Here is a 17,743-nt window from a genome sequence, read left to right as displayed (position 1 = left end):
TGATGTGAGCCTTATTATACCATGTCGTGACACAAATGATTTACAGTAGAAGAGGGATTAAAGATGTAGAAAACGAAACTACCACACTTTTAACAATTCAAAGAGAAAAATCATGTGGGTACAAAAAGTTCAGCAAAGAGATAATGTATCAAAAGAGCAATAATAAATACAGAAGAATGCTACCCTCTGAAGAGATGCTCCAAAAGTCAATGACTGCAATTGGGTACAGACGCAAGAACTTTTCAGTGCATGGAAAATCTCAGCCACTAACCCTCAAAGCATCAGTGTCAATTTTTTTTTTTTTGTGGGTGTACAGTATATCAAAACAGCAAAACTCAAGTCTTAACGCTTAGTCTGGCTAAAAGTCTCCGTTTCAGTTGCTGAGAAACATAGGAGCCAGCAAAACTGGTACTCAACAGATTGTTTTTAAAAAGTTACATCAATACCAAGTCCAGAAATGAGGACGCTAATTGGTACACAAACAAAGATTGATGACAAAAATAAAGAACATCTGACTGAGACTTTCAGAATTCCTTAAATATTCCATAAAGAGGTATACAGAAAAGTGGTACCCTTACCACTGAATTTTCTGGCCACAGGCCGTAACAAATCACATACCCCCCCTTTTCCTCAAAGCCCCAGCCCCATGCATGCACACAACCAAAAACAAATAATCATCTCAGACTTACAAACTTACTAGTAGGGAGCAATCAAAAACAAAAACAAAACAAAAAAAACCACCTAACCCATCCGCGCAAAGCTTTTTTGTAACTTACATACATGGTGCTAAATTCATGGAACTGTGGGGTGGGAAATTCCATCAAAAATGTGTGGCACGTGTAATGGCTGATCAGGACTTCTGATTTATTTTTTTTGCCTTCTAGTTCATTCACTAGACCAGCGGTGTGGAGGGGGATCCCTCGGAAGCACAAGATGCAGGGCACACAGACGAGCCTGCTGGGCATTTTTGTCACTGCTCACATCAGTGACGGGGTGGAAAAACAGCGAAGAAAACACAGCAAGTCCTCAAGCAAGAGAGGAACACTAGCATGCACAATTCTGTTCTAAAGCGCAAAAAAGCTTGGACAAAATACTTTAGAACAAACTTAAATCTCTCAATAATAGCTAATAGCTGAATTGCAAGGGGACAATTGATTTTTTACAAACTGGTTTCATACAATGTTGGTTCAGTAATTCAGCTCAGGGTCAAAGAACATTCACAGAAGAAAACAACTGTATCCAATATATCATTTAAAAAATTTAATCTCTAATCAATAGCAATGCTGGGATTTCCAAGAATATCCCAAACAATTATTTTTCAGTACAAGGCATTAATTGGAGGACAACTGACTGGACCTTTCACAAATGACCTCAACCCACCTATAGAACAGCTTTAATAAATCTTTGTTCCTTCCACTTATAGCCCAATGCCTAGTGAGTAGCAGAAGGTGGAACCTTTAGAAGCCGTCTAATTCTATGTTATTCTAAAACTACTACGAAAAAAAAAGAGGTGATGATAAAACTCCCTCCACATGTACTAGCTGCACGAGTCTACGGTGAGTTTGGAATACTTGCTGGCCACGCTGCTCTCGCTGGTGCTGCTGCTGGTGCTGCTCTGAGACAGAGTCAAGGGCCCCTCCCCCTCCAGGCCGTGGCTCATGTTCACAGGTCGGGGGGGGCATGAAGTGTGCTGCTCATCCACTGACCACCGGCGCTCCAGACACCGCCCTGGGGGGGTACTCGAGGAACTGGAGCCAAACATGTCAGAAGGCAGGGACCGTAGATTTTTTCCACTGTCGTGACTCATATTTGACCGTTTTCTCCTTAAATCCAAAGGAGCTTCCGAAGCGTTAACAATTGTACCACTGTCCAGAACAGCAGCAGGTGAGTGGCTCAGGATTCTGGGGTTCGAAACCCCGTGGAGGCCACCGCTGTCAGATGGAATTATTTCGGTCACATCGAGGCCAGGTGTAGTCACGCTGGTGCATGTCCTCGTCTCGCTGGAGGATGATGGGAAGGAGAAGCTGCGCTCCAGGAATGCTCTGTTGGGGCGCGTGGAGGAGACAGCAGTAGCGGGCGTGGAAGGTTTGGTGAAGTCCGACCGCTCTCGCCGGTGTTTCATCAGCTTGTGCTTGTAGACCACGCCCACGTCCTCCTCCGCTAGAACTGCTGGCATCGGGGACGACTCGGCTGACACTTGAGCCGACGACTCAGAGCTCTGCGACATGGTGTCGATCGACAACAGAGGAGACGAGACCGCTGACACGAAAGGGGACGAATCCGCGGATGTGAATGCTGATGAAGTCTCTAAACCCTGAGTGGAGCTCCGCCGGGCTGACAGAGCAAGTTTTGCTGCCAGGGGCAGGTGCACCGGATGATGATGATGATGATGGTGATGGTGGTGGTCGAGGGATGAGGGAGTCGCTCGCGGGCTGTTGGGGGCACTGGTGGTGAAGCTCCCGGTGTGAGCGGGCGCCGCGCTCCCTCCGTACAGCGAGGGGCTCATTAACGGCGAGGTATCCTCCAGCTTGACGCTGGCAGGTAGACCAACGAGCAGCGGGGAAGGAGGGGGGTACGACAGCACCTCTTCCTTCACCCGGACGGGGGGCGTGGTCAGCAGGGGCGCGGCTGACAGAGACGACGGGGTGGGGAAGCCCAGCATCTCCAGCACCCGGTGCGACAGGCCCACCGCCGCGTTCTGCGTGGCCCGGTAGTCCGAGCACTGCTTCATGTGTTGACGGAGGGTCTCGATGATGCGGTTGCGCTGATCCGTCAGCGAACCTAAGGCAGTGACCAGTTCAGAGTTCTGCGACTGCAGGTGCCGAATTTCCTGTTTGGATTGGGAGGGGGGAAGAGGAAGAAGAAAGAAAATTCTTAGTTTAGTTTTCAAAACAGTTTTACCACACTTGCATCACAAATAAGTCATGTACGTGCCGCAGATTAGGAGTTACAATGGAGCAACGTGACAAAAAAAAAAGGAAGACAGATAAAGATGTCGTTTGATTGGAAAGAAGTTGTAAACCACACTAGAGCACCTACCAACCACCCGCAAATAAACAACACAATTTATTCTCTGGTACAAAAAACTTGCACAAACTTAAAAACCACAGGTTTCCGCAATCAATGCTGCATGGGAAACTACCATAAATACTCTTTTTTCTCGCACAGGAAGAACAAAAGTCAGATTCCTACCTGGGTAAGACACTTTATCAAGTACCCCTGTCTTTCTGTAGACTACGTATCTGCATGGACCCAGACAAGGGGAATTGTCTCCTAAACCATCAAAACAGTGTCGACAGGGCATAAAATAGTTCCTACAAACAACCATCCACTCAAGAACATTAGAAAAGCTATCATTTATTACTCAGAAATTCACAGAATAAATATAACCTGCTCTCTGAAAATTGTAGAAAAGGTAACAAACAGCATTTTTACTCCGGTGATAGGCTGCTGACAATGTTGTTCATAAAAATTTAATAAAGGGGAAAAACCAAAGAAACGTGACATGAGTTGTTGGGGTTTCAAAACACGTGGCATTTATTCAGGGCAGACTACTCTGACCCCACTATCCGAAAAAACTATTTCCACAGTTATGTCCCTTGGCTGGTTGTAGGCAGAATTATTTTTCTCTCCTTTTTCCAAAGGATGCTCAAAGTCCCACCTTTCTCTAGGCTCATTTGTGTGGGAAAATTCCTTTGCATTAAATCTTGCGTCTCTTTTCTATGCTGCTGTGACCTGCGTTAACAGCAAATTAAATGCAGTATTCAGATTCAGAGAGGGGGGGGGGGGGGGGAAGAAAAACTAATCTGTCCTTCACAGCCCATTCAGTTTCCAAAGGTGGCAAGTGGGAATCTAATTTTGATTTTAATGAGATGGATCTAGAATAGGGTCATTGCCCGTCATAATCTGATGTAAGACACACTGTTCTACTCATAACTTTACTACCAAGTCCGAAAGCAAAAACATTGACCTTTTAATGGATTTTTGTTTTTGTTTTTGAGATTCTTATTTCTTGAAAGTTTGAAGGCTTTGAGCCTTTGTTTCTCTTTCATACTTTACTTTTTTGATCCAGCAGCCATTTGGGCTCTAGCCCTTCAGCCTGTCGATATGGCAAAGAATTTACAGGTTTTAATCAGCTCTGCTTTGTCGTTGTATAGAATATTTCCCATGTCTTTCTTTCATACAAAAATAAAAAACTTCACTCTGCTATTTATATTTTATTTTAATTTATTTCAGAAATGTGTGTGGTTTAACATAGTATACTGCTCATTTTCAAAGCCAATTTTTTTTATTTTCACGGTTCTAAAAATTTCCTTGTAAATTTTTGTCAAATATTGTCCAATTAACCTTTTTTTTTCAATTACAGGGAGAAGGCGAAAGTTTTTCTTACAATAACTTAATTTGAGAAATTTCCCACTTCTGTCTGAGTTTAATTGGCACCTACACATTTTATCTTTCAAAATTCACGATCAGATATCCATCAGTACCAAGTAATAGTGCACATACTACAACAAAGCAGTTTTCATTGTCCTTTAACATCTGCTAAAAAACATAGGTCATTTCAAAAGTAGAAAATTTGGCCTTCTCCCTATCAGGAGCCTAGGTTGAGAGGCAATACTCTAGCAAGGTCAGGAAAAACAATTCAGTCCAGACCCCACTCAAATCAAAAACTCAACCTCCTCCTTGAACAGATCAAGTTCTTAACCAACTGTGCGGCAGTGGCTGAACTTCAGGTACTTGAGGCCAATTCCAAAGATAATGGATACAGGTACAGTCAGTCGGCCATACCTACCAGTCATTTGGCAGTCAGGAAAAAATAAAAGTTCATTGCCTGCCACAGTGTCAGGAGCAAACACTGTAACAAACTCCTCCTATTTTTACCTCCACTAGCTTGTCCTTCCGTTTTTGGCCTTTCTCTCGTGACCTCCGCGCGGCCAAACGGTTCAGCTCACGGCGACGGGCACGTTTTTTCAGCTCCTCTGTAGTCAACTGAGAAAACAAGATTCAAAAACTTTCCGTCTTCATGATGTCACATAGGATAGGGGAACCATCAGAGCATGAATCAATTTAACATTCCACTACAAAAGGCATGCAAAAGACAGAAAAAGTAGTTTCCTGCATTACCACAAATTCAAGGAAATGCCTTTACAAAAGACAGTATATTCCCTTCCTCCTCCTTCCCGGTAAATTTTAGTCAATAGCACAACAAAAATCAATTCCTTTTCAGCACAACCAAACATGCACTTGTAGAACAAAGTCATGAAAACTGAACAGCATAGCCTTCTAAAACAAATTAAGCTCTAACTCATGAACGACTCCAAGCCTTTCATCAGAACTAAGAATACAAATTGAAACTGACAGTCATGTTATACAAATCCCTGGGCACACTAAAGGAGAAGTGGCATGAACAAAAATGTCAAAAGATTGATGGAACGTCTTCATCAATCAGAGAAGACAAAAGATCATAAATTATCACTTACGCTTTACAAAATGCAAGAGTTTTTTTATTTGAAAACTATTACATAGAGCCTGCTTTTTACAAGACATTTTCCATTTTAGAAATATTGTCAGTATTTTGGAAAAAAATATTCCTTTGTCACTTCTGCTCGAAAACTGTCTCGCCTGCTCAAATAAAATCCTGAAAGCATCTCACGAGAGAGGATCGAGTTCATAGAAAGGGTGCGTCACTGCTAACAGGTGGCATGAAAACATTATATTAAGTTGTGAGTTGTTAAATGCATTTCTAAAATTAAGTGAACATCCATCTCAAACACTCCCGAGTGAGCTGTGTTGGATGGAACAAAATAATTTTTTCTGCAAAAGAACAATGACACAATGGCAGAAAGAGACAAATATGAATTAACCTCTTCGCTGCCGCGCCCGTAGAATTTACGGGCCTGTATACTGTGTAACGCTGTGCATATGGCCCCTAGAATTTACGGGACTGTGACAGTGGTTGTTTTGATACCAATTACAAGGGAAGTTACTGCTACAATATTGTCATTATTATTTGGGTACTTTCCCTTTCTGTTTACTTCTATTTTCCCTCCAGTTGAAAGCGTCAGATTCAGATTTTAGCTTCGAAGAGAAGATTAGATCTAGATCTAACACATCTACCACACAAAAATGATTTACTGGCAGTAAACACAAATGGGCTGACATGTATATATTTGGATTGTAGGTTACCTCTTCCTTGACAGGTTTCTTAAACTCAATCTTTTCAAACTTTCAGCAATAGCTCGTAGGCGTAACAGGTTGCACTATAACAAAATTTTCAGCTGTCAGTTACCTCTTCCTTGACGGGTTTCTTAAACTCCACCTGCAGCTCGGCCTTCCCCTCGGCCTTGCGGCGGGACTGGATGATGAGCTTCAGGTCCTGCTTGATCAGGTGGCTGGGGCTGCCAGAGTCGAGAGTGGCCAGGGTGGCCACCACCAGCTTCTCATCCTGCAGGAAAAGAAAAACAGCAAGAGTGAGAACCAACTACATACATATGTGTATGTTGAGATGACTTCACAAGAAATACAACAGCTTCAAAATCAAAAAGGATGCAAGCTGAGGAAACTATCATTTATCATGACATTCTAATTTTTGCTTTAGCAAGAGTTTTGCAGCAATTAAAACACAAATAGGTGATACAATTGCCGAATCGGAATATAAAAAGTGTTACAGGAAAAAATACAAAACCTTTTAGTTTACATCGTTTTAGTAGGAGTTTTACGAAATTTGCAACACAAATAGGTCATGTAAGCGCAGAAGATTAGAGGTGTTACAAAGAGAAATGAGGACAATACATGCGTAGCTTTAGTAAGAGTTTTGCAACATTTGCAGATGAGTCATAAAAATGCTGAAGTGTAAAGAGAAAGTAACAAGGGAGTCAATATTTTTGCATTGCCTCAGAAAGAGAATGTGAACATCTTAACATTTAAAACATCTAGCAAATTTAAGACATTCTAAAACGTTAAATTAAACAAAAATCCTTTACATTCAAGGCAAAATTTGAGAATACCAAACCTGTCAAGCTTTGTTTGGCTCTTTGTTTAAAATTGTAATTAGGTTGCATCGTTCTAGTATCCTTGTCTCCACTTGTTATGCAAAACAACTCTAAGAGGCCATTACTGCCTTAAAAATAAAGATGTGGGATTCCGCTGAAGACAAAACAAGGTGCTGTGATTAATGTGCAGGACAAAACCAAGACAGTTTTGTTTGAAATGTCAACAGGTGGAGTTATATCAACTGCTTTTGCACTTTCAAATTAATGTAATCCATTTTATTACATCTTTGTCTCAACTTTGTCAGGTTCAAACAGCGTCTCTCTATTTTTTCCTTTCCAAAACAACAGACTGCCTCAAGGATTTGCAGAAGCAAGTTGTCTACTCTATGGATTCAGCAGACTCCAAGGGTTTGGTCTAGACCCCATTATCATTATAATCTATAATTCCAGCACACAGCACTATCTAGTTTCAGTAAGAGTTTTACAGCACTTTCAACACAATTAGGTAATATAAATGCTGAAAATTAAAGGTGTCACAAGACAGTAACGAGCAAAGAAAAGGAGGAGAGATGAGGACGATGGATGTTTGACAGGAAAGAAGGAGCGAACAACACTAGAGCACCCACCAACCACCCACAAACAGAACTATAAACCATTCCATTCGAAATAGATTTTTTTGGTGGCTTCTCTAACAACTGTTCCGTCCCCTCCCGAGGATGCTCTCCCTTCCATTCAACACAAGCACGTTCCCACAAAATTATCCACATGTAGCAACAAAATAAAATCAATACATGCAACACACCACTTCCTACTGACAGACATTAGAGCAGACCCCCACGAGACAAAAATCAATATAATAAGCCATTTGTCAACTGAAACAGATAATCCTGGAGACAAAAATAGCCTGAGCCTCACAAAGATGCAGCTCATACAGTACCTACACTGATCTAGATATCTATCTATCTGTCTAGCAACCTGTAAAATGGAGGCAGAGGTCTCTGAGAATAATGAAAACCCCATTGAGACTGCACTCCAACAAAAGAGACTTTAGAGTACTGTTTACATTTACATTATTTACCTTCTAATTCTATACATCACAGGAAAGGATATTCATAAAACTTCTTTTTTGTCTATTTGCAGTGAGACTGCACTCCAAAAAAAGAGACCTTGGAGTTTACTATTCAAACTTTTATTCTACTCATCCTCGATCGATCGATAGTAATCATTATATAATTAATATTCATAAATAAAATTCATATGTGTGTGTGCGTGTGTGTGTGTGGGGAAGGAGGGGGTGTCAGATTAGATGGAAAATTTAATAGAGTAGAAACTGACAAACAAGAGAACAAGAGTCATCCCAAACTGGCACTGGGAGGACAACAACTTATACTAGACTAGTCCCATGATATGAGGTGTCAATCTTCCATGATGTAAGTCACATTCATCACACAGCGGTAATAAAACTCAAAAGCAAAACAAGAGTCATTCTAAAAAGCACATTGGCAACTGCAGTACCATTTAAGTAAAATCAATAATATAGGGATCAGTTGTAGCAGTAGAAAGCACCCTCATTAACTGTTGAACAGAACAAAAACCGAACAATATATACTGCTTTAGAAGATAAAATGCAGAAACAAGCATGCATCTGGCCTGTTACATGCATGATATGTTAACGTATTTATAAGTCAAATTGTTTCAGAGAAAATCCTAAGACTTTAAAGGGTTCAACAATCAAATTGGTAAGAGAAAAAAAGTCATTTTTGTATTATATCTAGCATCAGAAGAAAACCATAAATTATCGGAAAGTGCCAAAGATAAAAATACCAATAAACAATTTTACTCTTTCCTTAACTACTACAACTGATTTTGTTTTTCAGACAGCAACAATTTTCTTTCAATTTCAATAAACGCTGACTGACCCTAAACACTACGACAATATTCTACAAATATTTTCAAAAAGAACTAGAACTTAGTAAAAACTTTGTATAAATACTTCTGTTCATACAAAAATGAGAGAGTTCAGAAATTTTCAAAAGAAAGTTGTAAGTCAGCAGCCTTCAAATCAAAATGTTAGTAATAAAGAATACAAAATGTATTCATTCCCCATACTTAAAGTGCACTTCCAGTTAAAGACTTGAAAACTAAACTTTATGCAAAAAAGCCAATTAAAACACTCTTCACAAAAAGTAGTGATGAAGTGCTCAAGATGTAAATATAGAAACAAACAATTTAAAGTCAACAACAGATGATCAATGGGGAAATGCACTTCTTGTAGTGTTATTGTACAGGCACCACTAAGACCCAATAACATATATGTGTCACAACGTGGTGGAATCAGGTGCTCGTCAGTTTTTGGGCATATAGGGTTAAGCTGACATTCCATATGCCTGAAAAACCGATGCGAATTTCGGGTGCGAATTTCGCGTGCAAACTATTTTTTTCGCACCAACCTTTTAGTCATTGTGTAAATCCAAGATTTTGTTTCGCACGAGGGAGCGAAACTTTTTTCTTCGGCACCCGAATTCTTCGTGAAGTGGGCGGGGCTTATTTCCCGCCAAATCTACTTCAAAGGAACGAAGCAGCATGGAAGCACTAGGTAAGTGGGGAAAACGTCGAAATGTTGATTTCCTTGGTTCGAGAGAGAAGTATTAAAACTAAGACTGAAAAGAGATGTTTATGTTCAAGATGGCTGCCATTTCCATGGCAACCACTATTTTTAAAGCTTGTGGGAAACTTTCGGGAGTCTATGTAATCTAGATCTAGACATATCTATGCTATCACTATCATTTATCGTTTAAATCATGTAATAACAAAAAATAGCATTTCACTTACCCCCCTTAAATGCACTTGAATATAACTTCTAACATACATTAATTATAACTTAAGATTGCTGTCTGCGCCGCAGCCACATCAGCCAGTGCTGTCGGTGATAGGACCGAAGCTTCGAAAAGAAAACGACCCAAGAAAGCAAAGCTTATGAAGAAAAGGCCATCATCAAGTCTGGACAAAGCAATTTAAAACCTGCTTTCGTACGAACAGGAGTTCTAACAGCAAAATTCTCTCGTTTTCAACGTAGAGTGCTTGCTCTGACGGAACTGATGCCGTGATTTCAGTCAGATGACGGATATGAATTTCGGGTATATGGAAGGAGGGCTCTTTTTTCATCGCACGCGAATTTCGTGTACGAAATTTGCACCCGAAGTTCACATCGGTTTTTCGGGCATATGGAATGCCAGCTTTATTGGTATCATCTTAAAGCCTGTTCATTTGTCTTTCTTATGGTGAAAAAAATATCCATCTATGTTAAATAGAAGTCAAAATATTAGCGATTGAAGGAGGACAATTAACAAGAAAATGGCCACCAAAGTTTGGTAACTTCCATGGTCTGAGACTGAGAGTCCATCGAAACTGAAAATTCACATTTTTTGTGCCTTTACTTGATTTTTCAGAAAAATCAACACAAAAATGTGATTTTAAATGGAAATAAAAGGTGTCGAGTCAAAAAAAGAAAATTAGAAAAAAAAATTTCCCATCGGCCCAAAAAATGTCGATTTCTTTGATTTCATTATTTTGACAAGCGCCTGATTTCACCACGATGCCTCACATATTTCAGAATTATGATTGATACACACAGTGGAGTCCACTAAAACCGAACATGAATCATCCGACAGCGGTTATCCAAAAATAAACAGAACCCCTGATTTTTTTTCTTCATCTAATCTTCTAATTGAACAACCTCTCTAAACAGAAAACCCAGTTAAACCAAGGATCTAGAGGTCCCACAGATTTCAGTTTGAGCTGATTCCACTGCATGAATTCCATTTTATATGATTTTATTTTATTCTTTCAAGGATACCCTCCTTGAAAAGAACTTCTTCAGAGTTTGAAGCAGTAAATCGCGACCTCAGTGCTTTCTTGTCGTACCTCCATTTTTTTTTACATTAAAAATATGACTTCTTCAGCTCACTCTTTTTTATTAACTGTTTTCACTGCTTGAAAAAAATGGAGATACAACGAGAAAGCACTGAGGTCGCAAAATGCTATAAACACAAAAAAGAGGTGGAAAACCAAAACCCAGAGATGAAGTCACCTGTACCAAATTTCTGGAGTTGAGCAGGCCGGACATGCCAGACACAGAGAGCGGCGATGAGGTGGGGGACGGGGCCGATGACACGCTCTTGTCCACGGCGGGCTGGGAGGTCAGCGGGCCCATGACCGACACGTGAACAGAGGAGGAATGAGTGGTGACACTGGTGGACATGATGAGGATGAGGGTCGGGGTGCCGGGGGCCAGGCATCTGTGGACAGACAACAAAAAAACAGTTTTAATTTTTGCAGTTTTATGCCACTTACAACAAAATTAAGTCATATAAGTGCATAAGAGTCGAAGATTAGAGCCTATGATACTTAAAAATAACATGATACAAAGAAACGAAGGAGAGATACGGATGACATATTTGATAAGAACCAAACCACACATGAGCACCCGTCAACCACCCAAGTGTAAACATTTTAAAAGTCAAAGTTAAAGTAATATCCACTGGATGAGTAAATAAAAAGAAACACATCAGCACAATAATTAAATAATCCTCACTAAATGCTGGGAAGCAAGGCTGGAAAACGGCAACAATAAATAGGCACCCGGTAGAAATAATGTAAGTCCTTCTAGCAGCGCCCTCCAACCCTTCCATTGATATTTCTTCAGTTTTGAAGTACCTTAATTGAACCATTGAAAACAATAACCCCTTCTTGTGTATAAGATAAGATACATCTTTAATGTCCAGATCCTGGCATGGCATATTGGTTTGGTGTTTCACCACGTGTACACACACATACATACACACACACATGCACACACACGCAGGCTGAAACTTACAATCATATCATAATAAAAATGAACAGCAATATAATATAAACAATAATAATCTTAAGCAAGATATGCACTCAATGTTATTCTGATGCATGCTCTTAGGTCGTAAGAATATACAAGATGGTTATGATGGAAGCATTTTGATGGATGATGGTAAAAATGACCTTCTGTATCTTTCTTTGTTACAGATCAGAAATCAGAAGCCTAGGTCTTTTACTTCTGACTGACGTTTTTATTAGAGAGAACAAGGGATGTTTGTTGTCTAAAAAGATGGAATTAATTTTTTTAGTGCAAGCTGTATAATGTACAATTCATCCAAGTAAAGGGATGTAGATGTTGAAATTTTACATGCTTTCCGTATTAGTCTATTAAATTTTTGGGCTATAGGTATCATTTTAAGGGGATCCAGTGGTCAGATCAGTAAAAATTTTGAAAAAAATATCAGTTTTCGGATTTTGGAGTATCTTAATAGATATCAATATCAAGGATCCATCTTTAGAAGCCTAATTCCTTTATCAAACTTATAAATAGCTGGAAAAAGCATTTGAGAGAGGTAGCAAAGTAGGAAAATCTTCACCAAAAATTCTCTCTCTTTGTAATTTTCTCGGAATTGTTTAAATATATCTGACCAGGTTGCAACACTATTTTGAGTAGGTCTCAGAAAGTCACTTTCAGAATTGTTTCAAATTTGCACACAGTCTTTTATACACATTTCTCTATAACCTTACAGGAGCATTTTTGCTGTTTATGGTACGCATTTGGAGTTTTAGGCCTTTTTTTATTTTACAAAATCTTAAAATATTGGAGACCTGAATGTAGTGCATAACAAGGACTGTAAAGCTCACAAGTTAGTACAGAAAATTCAAATTTGGCCCTGTAAGGTTATTCTACCTACCAACAGTAATTGCCAAGCCAAATATTAGTATTAGGCTTCTATCTTGATGAGTGTTGATGATTGACAAAATATAAAATTGGTTTTAAAAATGCTGAATCAATCCTTTATTTTTGATGGCTCGAGATTATTATGGCTAAAATCTTGAATTTTTCGCTTGGTAACCTTTTTTTGTACTATGTCACCCCCCTTTGATGCAGAAAAGCAAGCATTAGACCAAAAACTATAGCATTTGGTTGTTGACCATAGCTACACCCCCTTAAAGCCTGTTCATTTGTGTTCCTGGCCCACGCTGTGTTATGTGTATACAAAAATTGATCATACTTTCTATATATAAATATTTGAATGATAAAATATGGACATCAATGTTTTATCAACTTTAAAATATATGAGCTTCCTTAGAAAAAATAGTCTTTTGTTCACTTTTTTATGGAGAAGAAAAGTGTGGACACGCCAGTTGAGTTTTTTGTCTATTGTAACACCCAAATACTTAGATCTATAGTCGGACACTTGCTCAATGTTTTCTACTCTAAAAATGTTCTCCTTTCACATCCTTTCCTTCTCTAAAACAATCTGTCATCTGCTTTCGTCTCCTCTTTCCGCCCCAACCCCCTTTGCCCCCTCCTCTGGGCGACTGACTCATTCTGCAGCCTTTCTCCTGCTGCTCCCTGGCTCCTTCTTAATCTTACTGCTGTCTTTCAGCCCCACCCCTGATCTTACGGTAGAAAAGATCTACACCTAGCCTTCCTGGACAAGGGCAAAAAAATCTCGGAGGTCCCGAGTGCAAGTTGAGAACTTAAAGATTCCTTGGTGGTACAAAATCGATGAGTAGGCTCTTAAAAGTCGCCACCCAGGCAAAATTCAAAATTTCCAACCAACTGAAAATGTTTAATGTGTCCCCAGAGCTCATAAATTTTATATGACCTTCGTGGCGAACGCTGTAAAACACTTAGCAAAAAAAAATTTTTTGCAACAGAACAGGTCCTTGATGTTACCCCATTCAAGTGAGCCCTGAGTGGTGTGTCAGGGTAGTGTGGGTATGACATCTCACCAGTACTTGTGAAAGTGAAAGTGTTAGAGGGTTCCTGGGTAGCGAGAGGCCAGAGGTGTGAAATTTGACCAATGACTGTCGTCCTGATCATTTGGCTAGGAAAAATAAAAAGTTCCTCGAATCATTGTTACATGAACAGGAAGTGTGGCATTGGTCATTGGTTGACCATGCTTTTGATTTATACTGATGGGTGGCGGCTAAAAGTGGAAGCAATAGCCTGAATAAGAGATGTTCAATCGTTTCTGTTTTTTAATAGGTCATGTCAAACAACCGTTTAACAACGGTCCTATGAGATGCATGTATTGGTGGCAATGGATAAGTAAGACTGACACATGCCATTATCAGAGATGCTAGGATAGCACTTGAGAGGTGTGAGGTGTTGACCACTGCTTGCACCAAACAAGCAACCCTTGATCCCACCATCTGGGCATCTGGAACCCCTCACCCCTCCATCTCCCTCCAAGTTCCCTGAACCAAGACAGAAAATGTACATGATGGAATTTTTTTTTGGGGGGGGCTCCCTTGCGCTTCTGTCTTTTTAACCTTAACCGTACGTTGTGTTTTACTATCGTATCCAAGACATGGGGAACTCTGTGCCACCAATTTCTAAAGAGGAAATAATTCACTCATTAATCCGATCCGTACGCTTTGCATAGTAGTTAGTCTGTCAAAATGACTTTTTGACAAATACTGAAAGTTTCAAAGAGATCGCACTAGAAGTATTCTAAAATGTGAAGAATACATTACAACCCCGAAGGAACAAAATGACCCCAGGGTGTACAGATAGGGTTTATTAAAATTAAAGAAGTTCAACTGTACTCTGGAAATTGAAATATAATTGGCTTTACTACTAAATATCATGCTACGGTTATTCAGTTTTCCATTCTTTCCTATCGTACTAAGGAGATGTCAGCTTGTATAACATTAGATTCAGGAAGGGTACAATATAATAATAAAATTATTTGGCAATAGATCTATATTTAAATTACAAAGAAGTTATAATTTCGGAAGTCTTTCTTAACAGAGCTTGGAAGAACTGGGGGGGGGGGTTTGCAATCTCTATAATAATTAGAGTATAAGAGGGATTTTTCGGTAATTTGATACAATCACTCCCGTCTCACAATGGATGTTATTTGGGGTAAGATTGAAAAATACCGGACCAGCGGACTGACTTTGCCTATGTCTCAACCTTAGGAATTCATGATTTTCCACAGTTTTTATCTCTCAATGGAGAATCTCAGACCCGTAGATCTATTCATAAAATAGACCCCCCTGAAACCCCCCCCCCACCCACCCCACATTCTCGCGCAATAATGTATAGCTATTCTACGAGTGGTCCGGTATTCTTCAATCTTCCCTTATTTGGTAGCTTTTTCGGGGGGGGGGAGGGGGGGGGCTTAGGGCCCTGAACACAATTTTGGCATTTAAAAACGTCGCAAAAATGATAAACAAAAAAAAGTCAAACCGCCATGGATGAGCACCATAGAAATACAAAACTGGGGGTAGGGGGGGGGGGGGATCCAATCTCTAGCCTTCTATTAGGTTCTAGAGTCTAGATCAAGATTCTATAATTATTACAGTTTAGGGGGGATTTTTCCAATGTGTAGGGAGAACAGTAGAGAAGGCAGGATCAGAAGAGTGGGCCAAATTATAAAGAAGACAGCCACATTCATTGATCCAATTCATTCATTCACTTGAACAGACAGACCCGTATTTCCACTAGACATGGGCAGTTTTCTCTTTCAAACCCTGGTTCTAGATCTAGATCTAGACTAGCACTGCTAGTAGTAGCAGTAGATCTACACATGATTTGGTGAACGAGGAGACAGTTGACGGAGATCTAGATATATCTAGATCTAGATCTAGATCTAGATTATCTAGATCTACATCTAGATCTAGATATAGATCTATATCTATATATAGAATCTAGAAGAACACAAGTTATTCTTTTTCCACACTACACGCAGCCAACGTCTGGGGAATAAATAGTATCGCAGTAGCAATAGAATATATTATTTAGGCTAATATCAATGCATCTTTTACTTTTACTTTTAGCCCGCAGATCTGGTTAATTTATTGCAACCTCTCTGGTTTATTCAGAGGAGATAATGGAGTTGTGCAGTTCCGTGACGCGAAGTGCAGTCAACACTGTGCTTGGGAGGCAGATCTAATCAGCGTAATCTTGCGGCACTCCGCGGCCCTTCCATGTCCTGTCTCCACAACCCAAGCTTTGCACCCTCGACCCTTGGCGTCTGCAAAGCTCTGGGGCAACGTCTGCTTGGGGTAAGTTCGCGGGGAGGTTACGGTTACCGCGCTGCCGACACCACAAAAATACTTCACTTCAAGTAAGGCAAAAGAGGTGGGAGGGAGGGGACCAAAGCTACGCGCGACTAGCACTTTATCCAGGTCATTCATTCTGAAACATGAATAGAGCCCGCCGCTTACTCGCATTCCGATCTTTACTCACTATCTAAAAATAGTCATGAGATAACTGGAGCAACGACTTTTGATTGGTCGAGAGGAAATGCCAGGGTGTCAATCACGTTTTTAGCAACGACATGTCGTTCAGCCGGGGAGAAATACGCCGAGGAGTGCAGCCATACCCGTTCACGAATGGTAGCCAAATTAGTTGTACACAAAGCCAAAAAGATTAACAAAACTGACACATAGACATTTTACAAAAAATAAATCATAAGAAGGCAAGAAAAACCACATCAGCCAGTGCAAATGCTAAATTTATCGATGATACGTGGGAACACAAGTGATCTCCCCTTTTCCACTACGGCCCTCTTGTTTGGCCTTGTGTAGGCCTGGCGTAGTACGGTGGGAGTGAGGACAGGGGAGGTCGATGGCATCCGAAGCCACGCCACACTCTGTCTGCGACGCTAGCTCATAAAACTGAACAAATACGGTTTCAACTTACCAATGCTGTTATCCTCAACTTGTTTTAGTCACAAATAAGAAATATGCAACTTTGCTTTTGCAGGAAACATTGTTTCTTTGCACCGATACAAATCCAAACGCCGTTCCACGAATCGCTAGGTGGCTCTCCAAGGGAGACCAATCCCATGAACCTTTTCTTTGCTCAAGAGTTACGCGACGCGAACGTCGTCGACCTCAGGCCCCAAAATTAGCTTCTGATTCGCGCTTGTTTTGTTTTTTACCTAAATAAAGATAAAACGACTTGTTGATCTATTTTGTACCAAACACACTACTATAATACATGCATGTGCACCCCTAGAGAGGGTGCTTTCATGCAACACCGAAAACAGGTTCACAAATGACCAAAACGAGACCTTGCCTTTCGAGCACACTGCTGAAATAATAGAATTTAATGGTGCACGAGTTCATTTCAGGGATATTTGCAGTTTGCAGGCCCAGATAAATATTCTAGCCTTCGTTGATTGCGTGGATATGTATTTTTAGTTCAAATACGGCTGACCCGACAGTTTTTAAAAAACACACTGGAAGTCCAACACCTCAAAGCAATAAGACGGAATTCGAAAAGTTCAAGCAGCTGTACACTGTATTTTGAATCCATTGGCGCATTATTGTGTTTGCTGTTCCTATTTCAAAAACTTGAAAGTACACATACGAAAGGAAAGGGGCGGTGCGGAGGGGCACTAACCCGGTACCGATCCAGTTGGCTGAGGATGCAAAAAGTGCTGTTTACTTTGGCGACTGACGACAAGACGAAGAAAGGTTTCGTTTGTATTTGTTGTGCTGTCAAAGAGATTTTAGAAAAGGAAGAAGCGGGGGCTGTTAACAGAAGGTGCAAAGAGAGAGTGTTCACTATTTCTTGTTGTTATTGGTGGTGGTGGTGATGATGATAATGATGATGGTAATTAAGATGGTGGTTGTGTGGAGTGTGTATGTGCGTGTGTGTGTGTGTGTGTGTGTGTTAGTTATTTTATCGCTTATTGGTGCTTGCATTCAGA

At 40.3% G+C, this 17,743-nt stretch overlaps 1 protein-coding gene across 2 annotated transcripts; it reads right to left on the bottom strand.

Moving 5' to 3' along the window:
* Positions 1-291: 291 nt before the first annotated feature.
* Positions 292-17,037, bottom strand: LOC101858835 (endochitinase A1). Of its 2 annotated transcripts, none has more exons than XM_005112980.3 (5): positions 16,729-17,037; positions 11,083-11,290; positions 6,290-6,445; positions 4,882-4,989; positions 292-2,830 (listed from the first exon to the last, which is right to left on the bottom strand). In XM_005112980.3, the coding sequence occupies exons 2-5, from the start codon at positions 11,251-11,253 to the stop codon at positions 1,538-1,540; spliced, it is 1,728 nt and encodes a 575-aa protein (XP_005113037.1). In that variant the 5' UTR covers positions 11,254-11,290; positions 16,729-17,037; the 3' UTR covers positions 292-1,537. The 2 variants fall into 2 exon arrangements, with proteins under 2 accessions (XP_005113037.1, XP_005113038.1); XM_005112981.3 differs by having other exon boundaries at positions 11,089-11,290.
* Between the last annotated feature and the right edge of the window lie 706 nt (positions 17,038-17,743).

This window comes from Aplysia californica, unplaced genomic scaffold (genome assembly GCF_000002075.1).
Source record: "Aplysia californica isolate F4 #8 unplaced genomic scaffold, AplCal3.0 scaffold01523, whole genome shotgun sequence".
NCBI classification, from domain to species: domain Eukaryota; kingdom Metazoa; phylum Mollusca; class Gastropoda; order Aplysiida; family Aplysiidae; genus Aplysia; species Aplysia californica.
Note: the sequence above shows the minus strand (reverse complement) of the source record. Positions and strands in the feature narration are given on the sequence as shown.

Excerpts from the sequence above, each read along its gene's own strand:
- LOC101858835 (XM_005112980.3), bottom strand. The coding sequence starts at position 11,253 with ATGTCCACCAGTGTCACCACTCATTCCTCCTCTGTTCACGTGTCGGTC. Across the intron at positions 4,990-6,289 it reads AGAAACCCGTCAAGGAAGAG|TTGACTACAGAGGAGCTGAA; the intron begins GTAACTGACAGC and ends TTGTTTTCTCAG. Across the intron at positions 2,831-4,881 it reads GGAAGGACAAGCTAGTGGAG|GAAATTCGGCACCTGCAGTC; the intron begins GTAAAAATAGGA and ends CAATCCAAACAG.